The sequence below is a fragment of the Protomyctophum bolini genome (genome assembly GCF_963924005.1).
Source record: "Protomyctophum bolini genome assembly, chromosome: 7".
Lineage (NCBI taxonomy): Eukaryota > Metazoa > Chordata > Actinopteri > Myctophiformes > Myctophidae > Protomyctophum > Protomyctophum bolini.
The window spans coordinates 18,396,859-18,419,358 of record NC_137868.1 but is presented as its reverse complement, the minus strand read 5'-3'; the positions used below and the strand labels follow the sequence as shown (position 1 = coordinate 18,419,358).

At 42.4% G+C, this 22,500-nt stretch overlaps 2 protein-coding genes across 2 annotated transcripts in view; both read left to right on the top strand.

The window, feature by feature from the left end:
- LOC308319238 (metalloreductase STEAP4-like) overlaps positions 1-20,925 on the top strand; it is a 27,778-nt gene extending 6,853 nt beyond the window's left edge. The window contains exons 5-10 of the mRNA XM_080769193.1: positions 1,033-1,311; positions 2,004-2,098; positions 2,305-2,415; positions 3,113-3,155; positions 3,920-4,084; positions 17,819-20,925. Of these exons, the coding sequence (XP_080625319.1) occupies positions 1,033-1,311; positions 2,004-2,098; positions 2,305-2,415; positions 3,113-3,155; positions 3,920-4,084; positions 17,819-18,094 (969 nt within the window). The 3' untranslated portion in view covers positions 18,095-20,925. The remainder of the gene's footprint in view (positions 1-1,032; positions 1,312-2,003; positions 2,099-2,304; positions 2,416-3,112; positions 3,156-3,919; positions 4,085-17,818) is intronic.
- A 768-nt stretch (positions 20,926-21,693) lies between these two features.
- LOC308318111 (serum amyloid P-component-like) overlaps positions 21,694-22,500 on the top strand; it is a 3,957-nt gene continuing 3,150 nt past the window's right edge. Inside the window, exon 1 of the mRNA XM_080767510.1 lies at positions 21,694-21,939. The gene's annotated coding sequence lies outside the window, so the exon portion shown is untranslated. The remainder of the gene's footprint in view (positions 21,940-22,500) is intronic.

Sequence of the window (22,500 nt, the reverse complement as noted above, 5' to 3'; positions counted from 1 at the left end):
AGGAGCTGTGTGTATTGCAGATGCACGTGTACAGTACAAACAGTAGAGTAGTGTTTCCACTTGGTGCACCTTCAAACAGCAAGACAAGGGTTTTTTTCCCCATGTGTACAGCAGTGCTACTCAAGCCGCGGCACCCGCTTAAGGCCCGTCATGGTCATACCAATAAAAATATAATTAGTTATTGTCATTGTTTTGAAAAGGTATTGTATTGTTTGTTCCAAGATAAAGTGATATGGCCTGCCTCATTTTGTAACTTCATCATTAATAACAATGTTTTTGTTCATTGAGGTTTGGACTTATAGATGGAAATGTGGGTTTTTACTGTGTTTCCTTCATTTTTGGACTAGTCTAGACTGTACAAAATAAATTTGTAAATGTTTCAAAAATAATACTGACATTTTTAGCTTGCGGCCCTAATTTGTCTTTTGGAATTTTGCATAGTGGCCCCTGATCCGCCCTGCTGTACAGCATGTACTGTATACAAATAAAGTACAGTTTCCCTCCAAATGTTTCACTTTGGACCCAATGCATTTATTCAGAAGTGAACCGCATACATGTTATTCAACAATATTCCTCTATTGAGGTTCCTTAGGTCCAACATCTTAAGAACATCCTTCCTGCGGCCTCTTTTTCGCTCTTATGTCCAGTATAGGCCTGTAGGTTCTTACATTTATAATTGAGGCATTAAGCAGACACTCTCACACAACGTGCAAGACAGGAGTAAGCTAGCATGACCAATTTGTCAAACAGTAACAGTGTAATTAGGTGAGTTAGTGCTAAGAAAACAAGCAAGTGAGTAATTACTGAAGGATAGCAAGCTGACATAAAACCTGGCATCTATTTAACATACAAAGCCACATACTGTACCTCGCATCTATCTGCAGAAGAACTATGAACATATACAAACTTTGTTTGTATATCTGTTAACAAATAATTAAAATACATGCATTTCTGTACGCCATGTGTCTGGGTAATGTGTGGATGGACATGTCAACTCATCAACATGTCATGTCAACATCTTCTGTACTGCAGGTGTACATTTGTGGGGACAGCGCTGAGGCCAAGCAGATGGTAGCAGACCTTTCCACCAGCATGGGTCTCAGTGTCGTAGACAGGGGTTCCCTGTCAGCCTCCAGGGAACTGGAGGATTTCCCTTTGCGGCTTTTCCCCAAGTGGAGACTGCCTCTGTGGCTGGCCACCGGCCTCACCGCCTTCTTCTTCTTTTACCTGCTTACCAGAGATGTCATCTATGCTGCCGTGGAGCAGAAGAAGGACATCTCCTTCAGAATCATGGTGTCCCTGGCCAATAAGGTATGCTGTCGGATGCTGGATCGCTGAACACTGGAAGCCATGCAGCAGTGCTCCACGCCGCTACACGGGCAGTATGAACAGCCCGATGGGTTAACACAGCATTTTGCAGCAATCTGTGGTGCTTTCAGCTCCAGTGTGTACCCAATCATCCCAATGTGAGAGTCACTCATCAGTCATCACATCACAATGCTGTGATGCTTATGCTGTATGTTTAGCATATGCAAGTGTAGCATTATGCAGAATATATTATCCCGCTTATTACAGGCAGGGATGGGAACAGATAGACACTAGGTGGTGCTAGATTGGAGCACCTGCCCTTTTGTCCTCTGCACAGCAATATGCTCTTTTGAAAGATAGTTCAGTGAACATGAACACAGCTTCTGAACGATGTGTTAGTCCCATGGCCACATGAACTATTGGACGCAATCATCACAAGCACAATCTTCTCAACATTCTGACACTAAAACTGCTTTTTTCAGATACAAATCAGGAACTTTGTAATCAATCTTTTTTTGTCCCAGCAACAGAACAGCAGCACTTTCTAGATTTAGCTACAGTAAACATTCGCGAGATCTGCCGCCAGACGGTGCCCACTTATAGGAGACCATTTGTACAGTATGCCATTTTGTGTACCATTTTGCCTCCAGTGTTTAAAAGGGGATCTTCCTAAATATCCACCATTTTTGCTTCAGGTCTTCCCCATTGTGTCTCTGATCATGTTATCTCTGTGCTACCTGCCTGGAGTCCTGGCCGCCATTCTGCAGCTCTACAGAGGAACCAAATACAGGTCAGAGCTGCATGTTTGCATCTAGATTTGTATAATTGCCTTGCTTTTACATATGAACAAACCTACATAACAGCAACAACTAACAATCATAATGGTGAATTTATCTTGCACATCTTTTAGTATTAACTCTTCCATATAAGAGAAAATATATTACATAATTATCATATAAAACAAGCTTACAGCAATAAATGGGTCATGTTTTCCAGGCGTTTTCCTGATTGGCTGGACCGCTGGATGTTGTGCAGGAAGCAGATTGGTCTACTGGCTCTGGCCTTGGCTTTCCTCCATGTCTTCTACACTCTAATCATTCCTATCCGGTAGGCTACAGATACACCAGTCATCTAGTCACAAAATAGATGGAAACACACTGACTTTATGGACATAGTGGCCGAATTTGGTATTGCAGCGCTGGGCCAAAAACATGAACGCGCTGGTCCGTTGACTATCATTGCGCACGTTCATGATGACACGTGAACGCTGTTTCATACTTGAACACGTGCAATGATAGTCAACGGCCAGCGCGTTCATGTGTTTGGCCCAATCAATCCCAGAATGCACTCTGTTCCTACCCGGAAGGAGGAGTGAAATCGCCTCATGCGCTTTTGAGCAACTTAATGCAAGTGGATGGGAGGAGAAATCCGGTGCCGTCTCTATTAATATATACTCTAAGGTATTAACACACTCAATTCCTCTCCACAGCCATACATCCACTGTCTGGCACCCTTTACAATGTTATCATAACCTTATTGACCTATACCTCCTTTGCATTGATTGATTGATTTTCCAGATACAAAAATACATGATTCTCTGTGGAAAGAATAACTAGTTTAAAATCCATAGATGAACTAATACGTTATGTAAAAATAACCGATTTAGCATTAGCAATGCCAGGTTTGATGAGCTCCTTTTTTCACTTAATTTTTTTGTCCGTCACCAAGAAACATTATGATTGTGTGAATCTGTAGCTTTCTTTTAAATTGTACACATGTAGTCATTTTGTGCATTTGCCCACAGGCATTATGTAAGATATCATCGCACCCAGCATGCAGTCTCACTGGTAAGGCTGCTTGCTAGCAGGAACAAAGAAATGCTAATTACTGTGTACAGTATGCGGCGTACTGCCATGTATGTGTATAAATATAAAATGTACCATGTATTAGCTACGTCAGCTTTATGGCTTACACCAGGGGTTCTCAAAGTTTTTGGCTGGGGACCCCCGGAAATGCTTTGGCCATGTCTCGCGACCCCCACACCACACCACCCCCCCCCCCCCCACCCCCAAAAAATAACCTTAATAATAGAGAAAATATATCATGTAAACTCTTTTTCATTTTCCAGCCATTCAGTTGAAAAACAAAATATTGAAAATCAATTGGGGACCCCCCAAAATAATTTGGCGACCCCCGGAGGGGTCGCGACCCACGGGTTGAGAACCCCTGGCTTACACAATACTAAGTATTATTTTAACTCATTTTTATTTAGACCATTAACAAAATGATTAAATTAATGTAATTGTTGTTTTTTTGTTTTTGTTTTAGTTTTTTGCGTGTTTTGTCCAAAATGAATTAATGAATGACAATTTAACATGTCAAAATGTTGACCACAACTGTACAAATTCACCACTTTTACATAAACATTTAAAAATAAAACAATAATGTCAACAGAATTTGAATTATTTTCAAAATGTTTCAAAAGCATGTGCAGAAATAGCAAAAAACCTCAGACAAGCTCATAGCACATCATGATGTGAGCCTGAAGATCGTCAAGTTTTCATACAATGAAAAGCAGTGGTTAACCCCCACCCCTCTCTCTCTCTTTCAGATAAGGGAAAACAAGACTGCAGAGTTTGACAACACCTTAGCCTGGCGGACTGACTCCTACTACGCTGTGGGGATTCTGGGTTTTGGGTTGTACGTCGTGCTGGGAATCACATCTCTGCCCTCTGTCAGCAACGCACTCAGCTGGAGGGAGTTCAACTTCATACAGGTGTGTGTGTGTGTGTGCGCGCGCATGCGCATATGTGTGTGTGTGTGTGTGATTTTACTCTGAAAAGCCCCGTCTTCCATTTCCCCCCAAAACCGGGAGTTATAATTTTCCATTAACACCTCGTGCTGTCACATCTGATCTAGATGCTTGGTTAAGTCAGAAATGAGGACAGAACATCGCCGTTCTGATCAAAACCGTGGACAGCGATGTAGATTTAGTGAGAATAGACAGTTTTGTCGGGCCGTAAACAAGGAAGTGAACGGCTGCTTGCATGCACGGAACTTTTAGAATCTGATCTCAGGTCAAAATGGGTTAAGCTGTTAGCTAGAAAAAGTGCCGCTCTGGTCTAGGTGGCACAGGTCTAGCGTTTGTGATGTTTGGACAAAGTTCTACACAGATCAGTGCAGTTATAGGTGTAAACATGTAAGTTGCATTTCTTGAAGAAATGCAATCTTAGCCACTAGGCAGAGGAAGACATTTTCTTCCTCTGCCTAGTGAGAATGTGTGTGCATAATTTCACGGAAATCACGTGCTGTGTTCAAGATTTGAGGCATTTTGTTGAAAATGCAATCCTGCAAACTTTGGAAGGCAATCTTGATTCTTAGCCAATCGGGATGGTATATGGGAAAGCAAACAGATGTGTGTCGATCACATGACTGTGGAGATAGTGTATACCGATTTGCGTGATGTATGGATAAAATCTGTACGAGTAATATAAAGAAATGTGTTTTGCAAAAATTGGCCTCATTGTGGCGCTATAACATGCCATTGTGGAAAATCGAGGGATCTGTGGCAGAGGTTTGTTGTTGGCATCCAGGGAGTGTGTGTGCACAGTTTGGCTATCTGTACACAGACGGACGGACACACGCACACACAGACACACGGATGGAGTGCAAAACATACTCTCCCTATGCCTTCGGCTGGTGGAGACAATAAAAGTACTTACTTACTTGATACTTATAATAAGTATCATAAAGCTTGTATGTCCTGTATATTATTTTGACCCGCCACCCCCCTTTGAGTGTGTGTGTGTGTGTGTGTGTACGTTTGAAATGTCAGCCAACACATTTGGTATGGTATATGGATATGAAAAATGCGTTGAGGTGTAACATGCCGAGGCAGCACAGGCAGCCCTGACATTCCCCCTGAAGTCAGACTTATATTGATTCCATTAATATTCCCTCAGTTTCCAACAGCCCACAGATACAAGCCATTGAAGCCAAGGTTTTCCGTTTCTGCGATGCTGATGCGATTCTTTCTTTAGGCAGGAGGACAGGTCAAAAAACACTTTCAGGTTAATTTTGGTCGAACCAATTATTGTGTGCCTCAGCTGTGACCTTGGGAGTCCAAAACGGACAGCATGGATGGATGATCCAGTTAGCGCACAGACACGTGATCACAATGCTTAACGAGCTCACTGAATAGCCACTTAGGAATCGGTCAGATGAGAAAATTAGTTACCTGGTGTGCCATTATCACTGAAGGTAATTTGTGGAAAGAATAGGTTCTGACTTATTGGGTCCAGGCCTTTCTTTTTTCTTTTTCGACATGCTTGTAATGTGTTCACCTTGTGAGTCGAGTGGTGTTTACAGCAGTGGTTACCAAACGGTGTGCTAGAAGTAATGTCCAGGTGTGCCTTGGGATTTCGTCATGAATATCATGTCGCAAAGCAGAGCCAAGATTTATACCAATTTTCTTTTTTTACAAAGATATATATATTTTACCACAGCCAGACTTTAGGCATGTCATTATGTGCCTTTATAATGTAACCCTGACTCACAGCCTGCCTGTGGCATTCAAAGTTAAGGCAGCGAGTGGATAGATGACATATTTTCACTATGATGAATACAGGTACTGTATGTATATTGAGATTTTGAGATTCAGGTCATATGGCACCATGCACTTCAGAACCTGATCCACCCTCATACCTATAGCTCTGTCTGGCTCAGAGTGCTTCCACTAAGGAAAGTAGTCTTTCTATTGACACAACCCGCCTTTGTTTTGGTGAGTAGCAAAAACGTTCTATTTATTTACGCCAAAGAGGAGAGGCTGGTCTGATTTCGATTTGAGATTTAAAATTGTAAGTCCCATAGCCTTGTACTGCGCAGGGCAGAATCGTAGAAGCAGTAGAAGGCTATGGATCAGAGCTACCTCATACCCATCCTGCTCACTTAAAACCTGGTTCAGACAAAAGATTTGTGACACTGATAGAACTGTTTTAAGCCCGATTTAAACTTTATCGTACTGCGGTGTCACGTGCCACAAAAAAGTTGATCTACAAGCTCACATCTGTTTAGAGTTTAGACCTATGCGGCCAATTCTAAAAACACCTTCTAAATGCTGTTGCTAAAATGATGTTGCTATACTGTAGCAACAACTACCACAAAAGGTGTTCCAGGTCTAAAATATATATATATATATATGTGGCGAAGCGTACCGGAGTTAACTGGGCCTTCATAATCTGCTCTGCCACGCTGTTTTCTTTTTTGTTCTTTTGCGATGGAAATGCTTTAATCTGGTGCACTTTGAGAGCAAAATCAATAAAGAACTATTAGACTATTATCATCTTTACTGTGCTATTTAACACATTGAGTACGCCAACGTGCATCAAAATAAAGGCCGCTATAGTGCCAGAGTAGTCTGATCGCTTTTACTCTGAAAGCCATGAACCGGAAATACTTTCTTAAAAAAATTGACTTGACAAAGTGAGCTCATAATCCCCGATCATCCTAATATATTTATATAAACTCCAAAAAGCGTTCATATTTTGCGGGAGAGACGGATGAGGAGCAGAAATGCAGCGCCAGCATATCGATCCATTCATCACCACGGAGAGCGCCCTGGATGAGGAGATACGAGTCATTCTTTCCGCCGCGCTAACATGGGAGTCAATGACAAGCTAATATTTGCACAGAGCGTTAGCATACGGCAAGCGAAAAGCGAAATGCCAAAAAAAAAAATAGGAATAATTCTGAATATTATTATCTCGCCCCGCGTCGTTTGGACGTCGCTAGGACGTCCACAGACGTCTAAGGTATTACTCGTTTCTGATCCTTATGACGTTTCCAGACGTGTTTTGTACAGAATGTGTTTTAAGAGGCGGATTTGAAATTTTATTTTATTTTTTATCACATAACAATGAGCTGCAGACAGTGCACGAGCAGGCTGGACAGTCACACACACACACACACACACACACACACACACACACACACACACACACACAGACTTGCCTATAGTATCCCTTTAAAGTTTAAAGGCACACTTTGCAGCAGTGTGCGCAACAGACAACATCTCTGGAGTAATTAGTACACTGATCCTATGCTGTGTATTCGTGCCCTGATACCATCTAATTGCATCCTGTGCTGTTTTCTAGTGGCTGACACTGACACAGTTCAGCGTCACTGACTGACAGTGGGCAGACTGTCTGTTGTTTTCTAGTGGCTGACACTGACACAGTTCAGCGTCACTGACTGACAGTGGGCAGACTGTCTGTTGTGGACAGACTGTCTGATGTGTCCACCACTTTGGTCCAAAAGAACATATCGTCACTTTCGGGGCAGAAATCTCATATTTCCTTTCAACGTTGTATGCTTTTTCGTCACTTCATACCCTACTTTGTCTTACAAGAGTGTCAAGCTAAAGCCGTTTCTGAGAAAGTCTCGAAAAAGTTATGGTTTTAGCTTTCCACCCGAAAGAGACATTGAAAAGTCTGGCAGGATTGCCATGGAATTTGTGGTTCACCTTCCATGCTTCCCAGAGGATGCTCTTTCATACTCGATCCTCCTGATTTTAGGAGACTCCACTGCCTTTCCTCTAGTGCCACCCTTTGGCCAAAACTCCCATTGCACACACAATACCGTAGCATCTAATGGCCAGATGCTGAGTGCATTCAGGCTGCCTGGAGGATGAACCCTGGCCATTTAAGTGATCCTATGATGTCATCTTTACCCACATCTTATAATGTAATGGATTTGATAGACTGCAGGTTCTAAAACGGTCTTTGATTCTGATTGGCTGGTTTCCTTTTAGAACACGTACTAAACGCGACTATAATCTACACTGGTTTAAATCAGTTCATATCAATCCCAGGTGTGTTATTTTCTTCCCGTGTATCAGTAGTGTATTGGTAGCTGAAAGGGGATTTCCTTACACACCCTGGCTGTGCAGGGCTTAAGTTCTAAGCACTGCCCCGGCGCATAGGATGGTGACTAGAAGTGAATATACTATGAATCACTGCCCCGGTGCATAGGATGGTGACTAGAAGTGAATATATATGAATCACTGCCCCGGCGCATAGGATGGTGACTAGAAGTGAATATATATGAATCACTGCCCCGGCGCATAGGATGGTGACTAGAAGTGAATATATATGAATCACTGCCCCGGCGCATAGGATGGTGACTAGAAGTGAATATACTATGAATCACTGCCCCGGCGCATAGGATGGTGACTAGAAGTGAATATATATGAATCACGCCCTATAGGATGGTGACTAGAAGTGAATATACTATGAATCACGCCCTATAGGATGGTGACTAGAAGTGAATATATATGAATCACGCCCTATAGGATGGTGACTAGAAGTGAATATATATGAATCACGCCCTATAGGATGTTGACTAGAAGTGAATATATATGAATCACGCCCTATAGGATGGTGACTAGAATTGAATATGAATCACGCCCGAGACAAAGAGGCAGTCAGAGGCAGTCCGTTTTGTGTCGTGCCTCACTATGGCTTTCAGCCTTTATAAAACACAAGGTAACTTGAGACCTCTCGTTAGCCTGACACTCAGCCTGAATTTTTATTTAGTTTCACTCCATTATTCAGTCTGAACACCCTCCCTACTACAACCGTTTCTGGGATGGGCGTTGCCAAAGAGGCAGTCTTCAGTGATTGGTTCATACCAACCAATCAGAATAGTAGGAAAGCAGATGGCATTGTGTCAATCATGTGGCTATGGCTAACCTGTTTGCTAACCAAACAAACACAGCCAACGAGCGCTACTAGTATGTAAACAAAAGCGGTAAAATATGTCGGATGATGATGTTTATAAAATCGCTCGTGTCTGTAAAGAAATTATTTATCATACGTCGATTTAATAGCCAGATTGATACGGCCGTGAGTTACCGCAGTGGGGGCAGCCATGTTTGTTTGTGTCTGGACGGCACTGTTGTTTGACGTCATCGAGTTGAAACGACGCTGATTCGTCGGTTGGATTTCCAACCGAGTCTGAGACCTCCTTCGGGAGCGTCACCAGACCCTAAATTGCCTGAACATAATTTTTTTATGTGGCTAGCGATTCAGGGGCTGGAACCAGGCTAACCTCTCGTAGCTTATAGCTTTAATGAACTATACTAATTATGGTTAGCCATTGTCTTTCCTCTAGCGCCGCCCTCTGGTCAAATGCAGGAGGGCGTGTGTAAGGTCTACTTCCACACTTTGTGACCGTGTAGATCAGTTATTTGAACTACTTTCAAATCTTTCTCAAAATAGTAAAAAATGCCTAAAATGTGTAGGGCTGTAGGCGTAAGGGGCCCTATTTAGACGACCTGTGACACGGGGCACAGACATTGGGGTTGTTTTCCCGTCAGTGTTACTAGTTAGACCGTGTGTTATGTTGCGCTTAATTTATGTCACTAGAAAAGTGACACAAATTCAACGTTTGCCACCTGGAAAGTACTACAAAAGGGGGTTAATCAAACAGAAACTACAACATTTGGCCAACCTGGCGGGAAGGAAAGTACAGGATAGGGAAAACATTTGGCCAACCTGGCGGGAAGGAAACAAGATATTCAACAGTTGGTACTTTGAAGAGATGTGAAGAGATGAAATCTGAAACCTGAAACTAGAGAAGAGAGAAAACTAGACTAAAGACCTTGGTACGGGAGGCCGGGTAGCAGAGCACAATGGACGGGGGTCGCACGAGGGACCGCTGGGTACGACCCGGTTCCTGCACAACCCAGTTCCTGCACGACCCGCCTGCCCATTATGCCTGATTATCCCAGATTCAACCCATACCCCGGGGAGAACTACACTATAACTGACGTAGATCCAGCGTCGTCCAGCTCGTAGATTCAATTTGTCAACGTCGGGCCCCAAATTCAACATGCTCGTAGATTACACGTCGCGTCGGGCCAATCAAAAACAGATTCAACACACACACGGCAAACACATGCACGCACACACAGACACAGACAACCCCCCCCCCCCACACACACACACACACACACACACACACTCACCCTTAGGCCCATCACAGTATTTGTGATAATCGCAATACTTTTGGGATAATAGTCATAATCGCTCCCATGTTAGAAAGTAGTGGAAGTAGCAGATCTAGGAGCTCAAAACTGTTTTGATCTCATAGATCTGCTACTTTCACAATTCATGTATTTGTTTTTGCAATTTAAATAATTTATTAATACTTGTGACAGGCCTAATGTACCTCAATGTACCAGCTTGTGCGGTACATTTGCATGGGGATTCCAGACAACATAGCGCGCCCACTATCGTTGACCGGGCGGGGAGACCCCCCAGGCATCTCGACCCTATCCCCGGCGTTCGGAGGTCACTCCCCTGGCGTTCCCAAGGAGCATTCCAGACATCAAGGACAGCCGGCATGATTTTCCTTAATAAATAATGCCTATAAATAAAACAAAAAAACAACAAAAAACAAGTGTTAGAAATGACTACACCTGTACGTGCCCATCTGCCTACTTGAGAACGATGCAACTAGGGAACCTAATAATACCCGTTGTCAACTTGTCATAGCACCCGTTTTAACGGGTCCCTTTTGTGCCCTTACTGTATATGGAGGTCTCTACTGTATCTGTCTGTCTGTGCCTGAAGAGTGCAAACTGACTGGAAAAAGTGGACTGGTTAAGTAATCAATTGGCAAGTGTGGGGTTGCCATGGCAATCAATTGGCTGAGGCAGAGGCTGGAAATTGCACAGGTGAGGCCGGGGACTGATTGGGCCCACTGGCAGAGCCTGACCAGGTGTGCTATGACAAGTTGAAAATAGCCGAGTGAGAAACCAATACCAATGCCATTAATTGCTATATTAATATTTGCGCTATAACTTCATTCACAATTACGGCCTAAATCGATCCCAGCTGACATGCAATGCCACACAATCAATTACAGCAGTTACAGATGCAAAGAAAGATCATCTTTACTGTGCTAGATTTGAATTTTGATTTTATTTTTCATCACACAACGGCCAGCCTAACAATGAGCTGCAGACAGTGCACGAGTAGACAGTGCACGAGCAATTGAACAATGTGGACCCTGTTGTAAACAAGTGTAATGCTTAATTGGGTCGTCCACTCACAGTTAACAGTCTCTGTATTGAGTTTGTGCTTGAAATGTACTGTAATTCTACAAACTGTTAATAAATATTTCAATCAATCAAAAAAAAGAGCAGGCTGGACAGTCACACACACACACACACACACACACACACGTCACACACTACAGTGTGAGCTCCCCGTTCCCCCCCTGCCTACTGAGTGAGAAACCAATACCAATGCCATTGCTAAATTAATATTTGCGCTAATAACTTCATTCACAATTAGTACGGAACATCGGCCTAAATCGATGCCAGCTGCCACTGCATGGTGCCACACATTACAATCAACCTCGTAACAGGAGTTACGGTATGCAAAGAAAGATCAAGTCAAGAATTACCAAATTAAACGCACAGCAGCCCAGCCAATATTTCAAGACAGACATACATTTGTGTGGAAAAGAAATGCGCAGCGGCAGATCCATCAATATAAATTAATTTGTTTCACTCACCATTGACACCGTTTAGTCCCGAGGCCATAACGGGTGCACCATCGTAACACTGCGCTTTAAGTTTATCTGTGCATGCATATTCCTCCAAGAAATTAAGAGCCAGTCTGCCAGGGTTGCAACCTCTGCTGCTGTTTTGCCCCCCCGACACATCCACATAATGAACCTCTCTTTTACGCCACCGTCTGTTACAAACTTCTGGGGTTGGGCGGCCTTTTTTGACAATGTCCATCTTTTCATTGAATGTTCTTCTTGAAAAGGGAACTGTTAATAAATCCGCAACAACATCGACAGTATCATGTTTCATTAGTTTGTTTACTACGGGTATGCTTGTGTTGTCTTGCTTGATAGTTCGCTACGGTAGCCGAGGGGCAAGATCGCTCTAGCATACCTTTGGCATCTAAAAGACTACGCCCATTGACTACAGCTCCAAATGTGATTGGCTGATCAAACTGTCACTCCACACCTAGAATACCCTCGATGGAGGAAAGTCTGCCCAGTGACTTGTAAAAAGAAATCTCCGATTGGCTGTTATTTTCTCCTGTACAAAAACGCTCTAATGCGCAGTGAATGGGGCGAAAACAACCATGGCGAGCGAAACAGTGTGGTTTTAACAGATTAGCGACACAAACTATTTTAATACATTTGATTAAAAAATATAAAAAATATAAATAAAAAAAGTAATTTTTAAAATTAATATTTTCTTTCTTCTGATAAAGCAGGTGTACAACCTGTGACGTGCTGAGAGCTTATACACCTGCTATTTTTGAATAGCCAATGCTAAATTCTATAATGACATAAATGCTTTCAGCTTTCCAACAAGAATGGTTTGACTTTCATGATTTTATTATGCTTGTGCTATGTGCTTGCTAAAATGACATGCTATTGAAAAATGGTTGAGTCTCAGGAAGTTTGTCCTCAGCAGACTGATGTTTATTTGATGTTTGTGGTTTTGTTTTTGAAGCATTTCATTTGTTAATTTCTTTCCTTTGTAGGAAGGATTATGAGCTTATAGCATAAAGTTAATTGATGGATTCCCATGAGGAGTGAGTATAGAAAGCATGTTAAATGCCAGCAAAGGGTCTAAGGCACTGTTTCCCAACCAGTGGGCCGGGACCAATGTTTGGGTCACAGACCAATTTATATGGATCACGACTTGAGTAAATATCCCCTTTTTCTGTTTACTACATAAACAAAATGTATTTACATTTTTTAACACAACTTTCTTTTCAACAAAATTAAAAACAATTAAAAAAAGAGCTATCTGAATACCGGTCCCCCGCTGTAGAGCACCGAGTCGGTAACGATGGAAGTTGGAGATTCATGTCCCATCCGGGTATGCAATACCCGTATCCGTATTCTTTCTTTCTTTCTTTCTTTCTTTCTTTCTTTCTTTCTTTCTTCCTTCCTTCCTTTTTGATGAATTGAACAAGGTGGAACCTCTTGTAAACAATTGTAATGCGTTATTGGGTCGTCCACTCACAGTTAACAGTCTTTGTATTGAGTTGTGCTTGAAATGTATACTGTAATTCTGCAAACTGTTAATAAATATTTCAATCAAACCTTTCTTTCTTTCTTTCTTTCTTTCTTTCTACAGTTGAACAAGAAATGAACCTCACCACAGGGAACACACTCATTCATAAATGTAACTGGGTCACGCCAAGCTCATTTAGTAATTCTCTCCCTCCTCCTCCTCCTTCACTTTGGCCACAAATTAGAGCAGAGCTTTAAATGTTAAGTTATTCATCAAATGTAATTCAGGGAAGGCATTCATTATACCAGGCCACGCATCTTCAGGAGTGACTTGCGTGTGCGCGCGTGCGTGCATGTGTGAGCGTGCATGTGAAGGTCAAAAGCTTATCTTTATAAAGGTCAGGCTATCACATTTTATCTATCATGCTCATTAAACCTATTACACAGCAATTAAATTTCAACAAACTGTGCCAGTGAATGAGTGTGTGTGTGTGTGTGTGTGTGTGTGTGTGTGTGTGTGTGTGTGTGTGTGTGTGTGTGTGTGTGTGTGTGTGTGTGTGTGTGCATGCATGCGTGTGTGTGTGTGTGTGTGTGTGTGTGTGTGTGTGTGTGTGTGTGTGTGTGCGCGCGCGCCTGCATTTGTGCGTGTGTGTGCGCCTGTGTGTGTGAGTGTGTGTGTGCGCCTGCGTGTGTGTGTGTGTGTGTGTGTGTGTGTGTGTGTGTGTGTGTGTGTGTGCGCGTGCGCCTGCATGTGTGCGTGTAATCGTGTATGTGTGTGTGCGCCTGCATGTGTGCGTGTGCGTGTGCGTGTGTGTGTGTGTGTGTGTGTGTGTGTGCAGTTTTGATTTGTGTCCAATCTTGTCGTCTCTGCTGTCCTCTTAGTCCTAGGTCCTTGCTGGGGGACATTGTTACTGTGAACCATGTCTTTGGTTCACATTGGGTTACTTACTTCCTCTTCACACTCCATACTGGTGTCTCAATGTCTGTCTCTTGGTCACGCATAACTCCTACATCGCTCATGCAGGAGGTACGCGCGACAGAGAGAAACAGGGCAGACATTGAGTGAATGAAAGTACTTTTGACATGGCAGCCGGTCAAAATAACCTGTGGTGCGCTGTAGAGTTGAGGCATGTGACATGTGACAAGAAGACTATATAACATATAACATCAGTCGTTTTGTATACTCAGCACCTAAATAAAAGGCTCTAAATGTCCGTGCTGCTCCAGTCTCTTCTCCTTAAGCAACTTTGATGTCCTTGCACCTGTGAAGCACCGGATCAGCTGTTTTAGGCCTGAGGCGCGTTGGTAGACTCCCTTTGTAACTATATAACATGCCTTCCATGGACAAGATACTTGACTCTTTCTTCCGTCCACACGTGGATTATACCAATGTCAGCAGTATGCGGCAAACACGCACCGACTCCTTGCACCTTAATCCAATGTAGCACCTTGAATAATGCCCTTAAGTATAATGCACATACAGTACTCAGCGGCTGCTATATGCTCACTGCACCTTATCTTATCTCAGGTTAAAAATATTATTATTTTGTACAGTTTGTAGCAAAGCTTGTAAAAAAGCTAAGAGACCTTTTGTTTGTACTGATTGTGGCAAAAGCTTGTACATATCTAAGACAAACACAGAAGAAAACCCTTTACCTCTACTTTTTTACTTTACCTCTACTTACCTTGATCTCCTTCCCTTTCTTAGTTTTTCCTGGAGAAATGACACGATGGGAACTATGCACAAAAACTAATTTGACACACTTTTTTAGGTGCTGCATTGCTCCTCCCAGGGCCGGCCCTGACTAAAATACTGCCCCAGGCTAGATATTTCCTGATGCCCCCCCCCCCCCCCGCCGCCGCCGCCATGGTGCCATGATGCACTCTTCAAATTTTGACGCTTCAAATTCTTACCAGTTTGTTGACCTGACCTGAGACTCCTTAATGCAAGATCATGTAGAGTAATGTTAAAAATACATATTGTTTCTGTTGGGATGGCAACTAGGCTCTTCCCGACAGATTGATTGATTGAAATATTTATTAACAGTTTGCAGAATTACAGTACATTTCAAGCACAAACTCAATACAAAGACTGTTAACTGTGAGTGGACGACCCAAATAAGCATTACACTTGTTTACAACAGGGTCCACCTTGTTCAATTCATCAAAACATTTAGAGACATACAAATACACTTCTATATAGTAACAGCAGACATATGCAATGGACAAGTCAACATTAGACACAGACTAAAGCTTCTATATTGTTATCCATTAAAAACAGGTATTTTTTTAAATAATACAAATGTAATATGTACTGAACAGATTATAAATTGGTGGTAGTATTAAATAGGAGTGTTCCACAAAATGGTTCTCTATTGTGATCCTCTCTCAATTCTAAAAAATAATATCAGTATCATAGCATATAATTTTAATCACTGTAAAAAATATATATAATAATTAAACCAACCACCAAATGAACCCTTACAGGACTAATTTAAATTCAAAGTTACTAACTTTGAGTGTACAATTTGTTGAGATTGAAATTGAAACAATGGGCTGGCTTTGCTTACTGGCTAAAAGTAAACAAAACCATTTGCCCTCAGGGGGACAAATAAAGTTGGGCTCTTGGGAAATTATCAAATTAACTTATTTGACATTATATGCCCATATATTTACTCATTCTCAACTAAATAAGCTAGCTAATAGCTGCAAGTCTGACAAGTGACAATGACAACACAACATGCAGTAGCAGCTAGCTTGTTGCTACTTGTTTAGCTCAAATAACTAGACAGTTTATTCATGATTCACTGTTTAGTAATCACATTCATACCTTCATTCATACATTCATACCATTTTTTTCTTTCTTCCCTGATGACCAGAGGGTTGGTTTGGCCTCTTGGACATCACAACACCAACAAAAAAAACACCACGACGAGTGGACAACACAGTACTTTATTTGTTTATATTCCCCATCAGTGCACCATGCCGTTTGGCTGTAGGTTAGGCTGGGGGCGGGGGAGGGGGCATTCCACCGGCCACACCCCCCACCCCTGGCTGGCTGGATTTAGTAGCAGGGGTGGGGGGGCAGGCAGCAGAGCAGAACAGCCACAGCCACAGCAACAGCGTCAGCCGTCAGCTCAGCTGTTTTGCTGCGCGCAGCGCTTGAAAGCGAAAGTATCTGTGACTCGGCTCTGCTGCCCCCGTCCCCTCCTGATGCCCCAGGCTATTGCCTGACTTGCCTGATGGGAGGGCCGGCCCTGGCTCCTCCAGGCACAGTAATGCTAATAACATCATGTAGAGTGCGATGCGCCATTATTTTAAAACTTGTAGTTTGTGCATGTTTAAGATTACTGAGAAGAGAATAAGATTATTCCGTAGTGTGTGATAGCTGTGATTATTCCCTCATTGCTATATCTGTCTCTGCTGCTGCTGCAAGAAATAAATAAAACATTTCACTAGTCGGAATAAACACACCATTAGGGAGGTTTAAGGGATTTATTGACAGTGAAGAAATGGAGGGATGAAGGAATTTGAATGAATGCAGGTATGTAGGTTCCGGGGGGGTCGCCGACCCTGGAGTCTTTGTGGGGGAGGTCGTATGGTGTTCGTCGTATGGCGTTCGTCGTAAGGCGTTCGTCTGACGCGTGTGCATGGACGGTTACCCCCAGGAACCTGAGAAGGAGAGAAGAGAGTTTTGTTTTAATTGTTTGATCCACTTTTGGCAAAGTGAATGTAGTAGTTCTAGTGCCGAAAAAGCTCCTTTGGGGGGAGCACAAACAAGGGACTAAATTATTTTCGCTCCTATGCCACCAAAATGTGGAACGCCCTACCAACAGTCATTAAGACATGTGAATCCCTTGACTCCTTCAAAACCACTCTCAAAGGGCACCTACGGATGGCTGCAATTCGAAACTGGCCCCTGTAAAATCTGAATCCACCCCACCGCCCCCCCCCCCTTTCCCCTCACTGTATATGTATCTTTTCCCTTTTTGTCCTTTATGATGAATTCCTGTTCTGTTCTTTAACTATATAGAAGTGTCTAATTGTATGTCTCTAAATGTTTTGATGAATTGAACAAGGTGGACCCTGTTGTAAACAAGTGTAATGCTCAATTGGGTCGTCCACTCACAGTTAACAGTCTTTGTATTGAGTTTGTGCTTAAAATGTACTGTAATTCTGCAAACTGTTAATACATTTTTCAATCAATCAATCAAAGCGGGGAGAGGAGCTGCTATGGAGCCGGTGAAGGGGTGGGGGTGGGTAGCGAGAAGCCTGTAGGAAGGCGGCTGGTAGACAGGTAGATTGACGTGGAGGGCGGAGAGTGGCATGTTGTTCCAACCCCATTTACAGGGAGAAATGTGCAAAAACATACTGGTTGCTGATGGAAGTTATGAGTAGTGTGTTACTATTCTAAGCCTGGTCTTTTCTCATGGCTCTCTCTCTCTCTCCTTTCTTCCAGTCCAAGCTGGGGTTCCTGACACTGTTCCTCTGTACGCTTCATGCCTACCTGTACGGCTGGAACAAGTTCCTAAAGCTGTCCAACTACAAGTGGTACACTCCTCCAGGCTACATGCTGTGTCTGATCATTCCCTCTGTGGTGTTGTTCTGCAAACTGCTGCTGCTTCTCCCCTGCGTCGACCGCAGCCTCACACGCATACGACAAGGCTGGGAGAGGAGGAGCGACCCCGGAGCTGAGAGAGGAGAGGAGAGAATCAGTCAGCCACTGATGAAATGAGACGCACGCACGCACGCACGCACGCACGCACGCACGCACAAACACACACACACACACACACACACACACACACACACACACACACACACACACACGCGCGCGCACGCACACGCACACGCACACATACTGTATAGCACAGATAGCACTGATTAACAGCAATAATTGTTTTTCTTCCATTTACAGAACATCTTATCAGGAACTCTGTGGTGAGAGTTGAGTGGAAAATCCTCAGGCTTCACTGCGTCATTGTAGCACTGAAAAAAGTTTTCAGTTTTCAAAGTTTTTGTGTCAGGTATCAGTTTAGCTTCATGTTGCAGACTTGCACTAAAAATGAATTGTAGCCTGTCACTTTGTCGCTGATATAGTGTGAACTCAGCATGAGGGTTGTATCGGTTATGTTTAAGAAATATAACGCAAACCCTAACCGATATGCCTAACTCCATCACTTATAAGGATGCTGGAACTGTATGTACCCTGAATGAAATCATACCAGGGACAGCAATTAGACAAGCTGCCTGCAAAGAAAAATCCCATGCACCCACAATGGATTTTTTTTTATTTCTTTTTTTTCCTTCACTGACGGTGAGAATGGTCCATGAATGAGTGGACCAAAGGAGAAGTTCCCAGCTACATTTATTTTTATGCACGTTTTTCCACCGATTCCTCCCCCTAGGGCCATGTATGATAAGTCATGATGACATATTAAAGTATAAAAGTACCTCAAGTTGGCTCTACTTCAATGTTGATGAGAAATATTGTTTATGGAATATTTTACATTGGGTAAAATATACCCGTGTTTATGATGATGTAACAAAAAATATGTTTAGTGTTCTAGGGTTAAATCAATTAGAAACACAAAGTGTTAACTCCATGGCAGCCTACACTGCTACTGAGCTGTTTCCCTTCCCATATACTACAGACGCCACCCTTCGATTTATAATCAAGCAACCACAGTACAAGAGCAATCCACCCTAGATGCACACTGTGTTAATCAATCAGATGGATTAACAGGTGCCCCTCGAATCAGATCGTCAGGCACACATCACTCAACATTGAGGTTTCAACATGCAGCTCCCACATAACAGCATCTTCCTGTGCAGATCAAACACAAATATATTAAAGAGATTCCAGTCACATGTGCACTTTCTGTGTGACTGCAATCTACAAGTTACGAGCATTACAATACGATTATGCATGTATTCCGCTGAAGATAGAGAGTTATATGTAAGAGGCTTCTCTGTGACAAACTGATACACAAAACACACCGTAAAGGTGATCTATTCTATATATGCTTATACGGTATGTGAAACTATACATCCAGGCATAATCACTCATGCACACACGCACACACACACACATGCACTTTCTGACACCACTGCAGGCATCGGCTCATTATCTCATCTTGGCTCTGTTTCATGGAGTCAGCTCACTGTGTTTGTTATACTGACACACACACGCTCGCGCTCGCACACGCACACACACACACACACACACACACACACACACACACACACACACACACACACACACACACACACACACACACACACACTGACACACAGTCACACACACACGCTGGCAAACTCACATAAGATTATACCCTCCATTTATGTAACCATGTCTAAACCTTTCCATTTTCACAGCAAGCAGTGTAACAATGTTGTATTGTCCAATAGATTAGCAATCTTCAAACACTTGCCTGATTTGTACATGGTTCCGCATCGGTATTGTTCGCTGAAAACTGCAGATCATCAAGATTGGCATTGTTGTAGGCATTTTGGTGTCTGTTGCACTGGTGTGCAACAAAGTCTAAATTAAGCATTGCACGCACACGCACGCAAACTCAGGCATGTACACAACACACCTCACACCTCAAAGATCCTGACAGTGACACATGTACAGTACTCACAGGAAAAACTGCACGCGTCAATGCAGCTGCATATTGTTTGAAGGTATTGTCCTTTGTCTTCCTTTGTGAGACCAAGGCTTTAATTGTGCTGCGATTACACCCACATACAGTAGAACCATTACATTACCAAGAACCCTGACCCACAGCATGCCTGTGGCATTCAGCCGGAAACCACATGTCTACACATGCCTCTCTCTTCTCTTCTGTGCCTTTGCAGCTATTTATTTTTTGTTAAAAATGTTTTTGTTTGTTTACAAAAGATACAATGTTGACCAAAGTGAATAAAATACTGTACAAAGTCAAATTTAAAAGGGACCAAAGAGCTGTACAATGTCTATCTAAGTAAAACATCTAACTAAGAGCTTAGTTGTACCATATCAGAGTTTGAAAGTGGAGGACCGTGATGTAAACAAGTCTTAGTGCTTTTTCTGGTTTTATCCTCATATAGCAGATTTCGCATTGATCTGTACTTTCGTTGAACTGTACCCATTCTGCAAACTGTTAATATAATTTTCAATCAAATCAAATCAATCAGCAAAGCTCTGTACAACATTAGAAATCTGTAAATAAGGCATACCAAGGCACAGTAAATGGGCCTGGTAGTGCTGATCAAATTTTTTCCACCTTGTGTTATACGGTGAAAAACTTAATATGCAAAGATATATGGAAAATAAAAGAAATTAAATAGCAAAAGAAATAGCACTGTATACAGTGTATAGTAATCTATTTAAAAAAATATATATATCCTGAATGGGCAGGTGGGTGGGGGGGTTATCCATGGGTTTATTTTTTATAATGTTTTTATGTCTTGGCTTAGGTAGCCTGTCATGTGTCAATATTTTCAATTTTTGTAATTCCCTTTCCCCTATAGCCTATATACTTACTGTCAGATGTTCCAAAATAAACTTAACATCCACCTGGATCTTGGGTCCTCTGATTACTTTCATGTGTAATATATCTTAACCCCTTTCTCTCTCTCTCTTTCTTAATCACTTCTCTCCTTTGTCTCTCCCCATTATATGGTCTTGGCTCAGGTTAATCCAGGTGATCTGAAGCAAAAAAAACAGAAAAAACAATAAAATAAGTGCCTAGAGAAATTTGCCTAGAGAGGTTGAATGATGGAGATCCGCTCATACATCTGACGTTGCATTAGCTAGTCGCATGCATGGGAATTCAACTTGGCGGAGGGCCGCCAAGTTATTGTTTCAAAAAACATATTTTACATATTTAAATGTCTGAAAAAACACAACAATTGTACACAATAGTATGTGGTAGGGGGTCCACGCTTTGTCTATGTCAAACATCTTTGGGGGTCCTTGGCCTGAAAAACATATAGTCCATAGTGAGGATTTGGGACTGCAACTACATGGCTTGCTCTCTCCTCTTTCTCTTTCTGCCTTTTTGCACAACGCACGCAACACACGCACGCACGCACGCACGCACGCACACACGCACACACGCACACACGCACACACACGCACACACGCACACACACACACACACACACACACACACACACACACACACACTTTTTCATGACTCATGGTGTTCTGAAAAATAGCAGCAATGGAGCAGCAGGATGTAAGGATTGAGCAAGCGGATAACTCACCGCTCTGAATTCAGTGACACCACCCCCAACATGTGAACTTCAATTGTTATTTTCTCAATTGTTACTTGTTTCTTGGTACTAGTCTTGCAACATTGTAAAACGAGATTACAATCCTGTCTCCTTGATCATTTTTCATGAATACGATGACACTTTTACAGTGTCTAAAAGTCATGAGTCACGTCAAAATTCCTGCTGTTCAGAGAATTGCATTTCGACACAATAATAACAAATAGGAAGTCAGAGGAACAAGGAACTGCAGCAACTCCACCCAGAGGAAAGAGGTCACGATCAGACAACAACCCTGACACTCACACAGATCAGCACAAGGTAAGGTCAAGACATGAGCACAGAGTAGTTCATGTTACTAAGGGAGGAGAGGACCTTTTTAACAAAGCATTTTCTGAGATATGTCCTCACGTCAGTTTTTAACTCAAATCTTTGCTTCTCGGGAGGATCCCAGATGGGGTCGGCGGCCAATTACATATAGAAACATGGGTCAGGATTCAGAAGAGATTTGTAGAATCGGCCTCAGGTCTAAATGGGTTAAATGTTTTGTTCCCGTTTCTTAGATGTTTTTAGTGGTATGATGATTCTTCATTTATTTTATGCATTTGCTTATTGTAGCACTTTGATATTTTCACAAATGTAAAGTGCATTAATAAAAATCCATTATTATTATTATTGTTAATAATAATAATAATAATAATAATAATAATAATATATGTTACTTTGATTCTACGAGTCATAATTAGTACACTTTTAATTATAGTCACAGCAGGCTACGGTCAGACTCAGCAACGTAGTTTGTGGTCCGGTATTCATACAGGCCTGCAGGCAGAAGCCCATTTAATCCTATTTTATAGTATTTTGTGGCATCTGTGTTCTTTC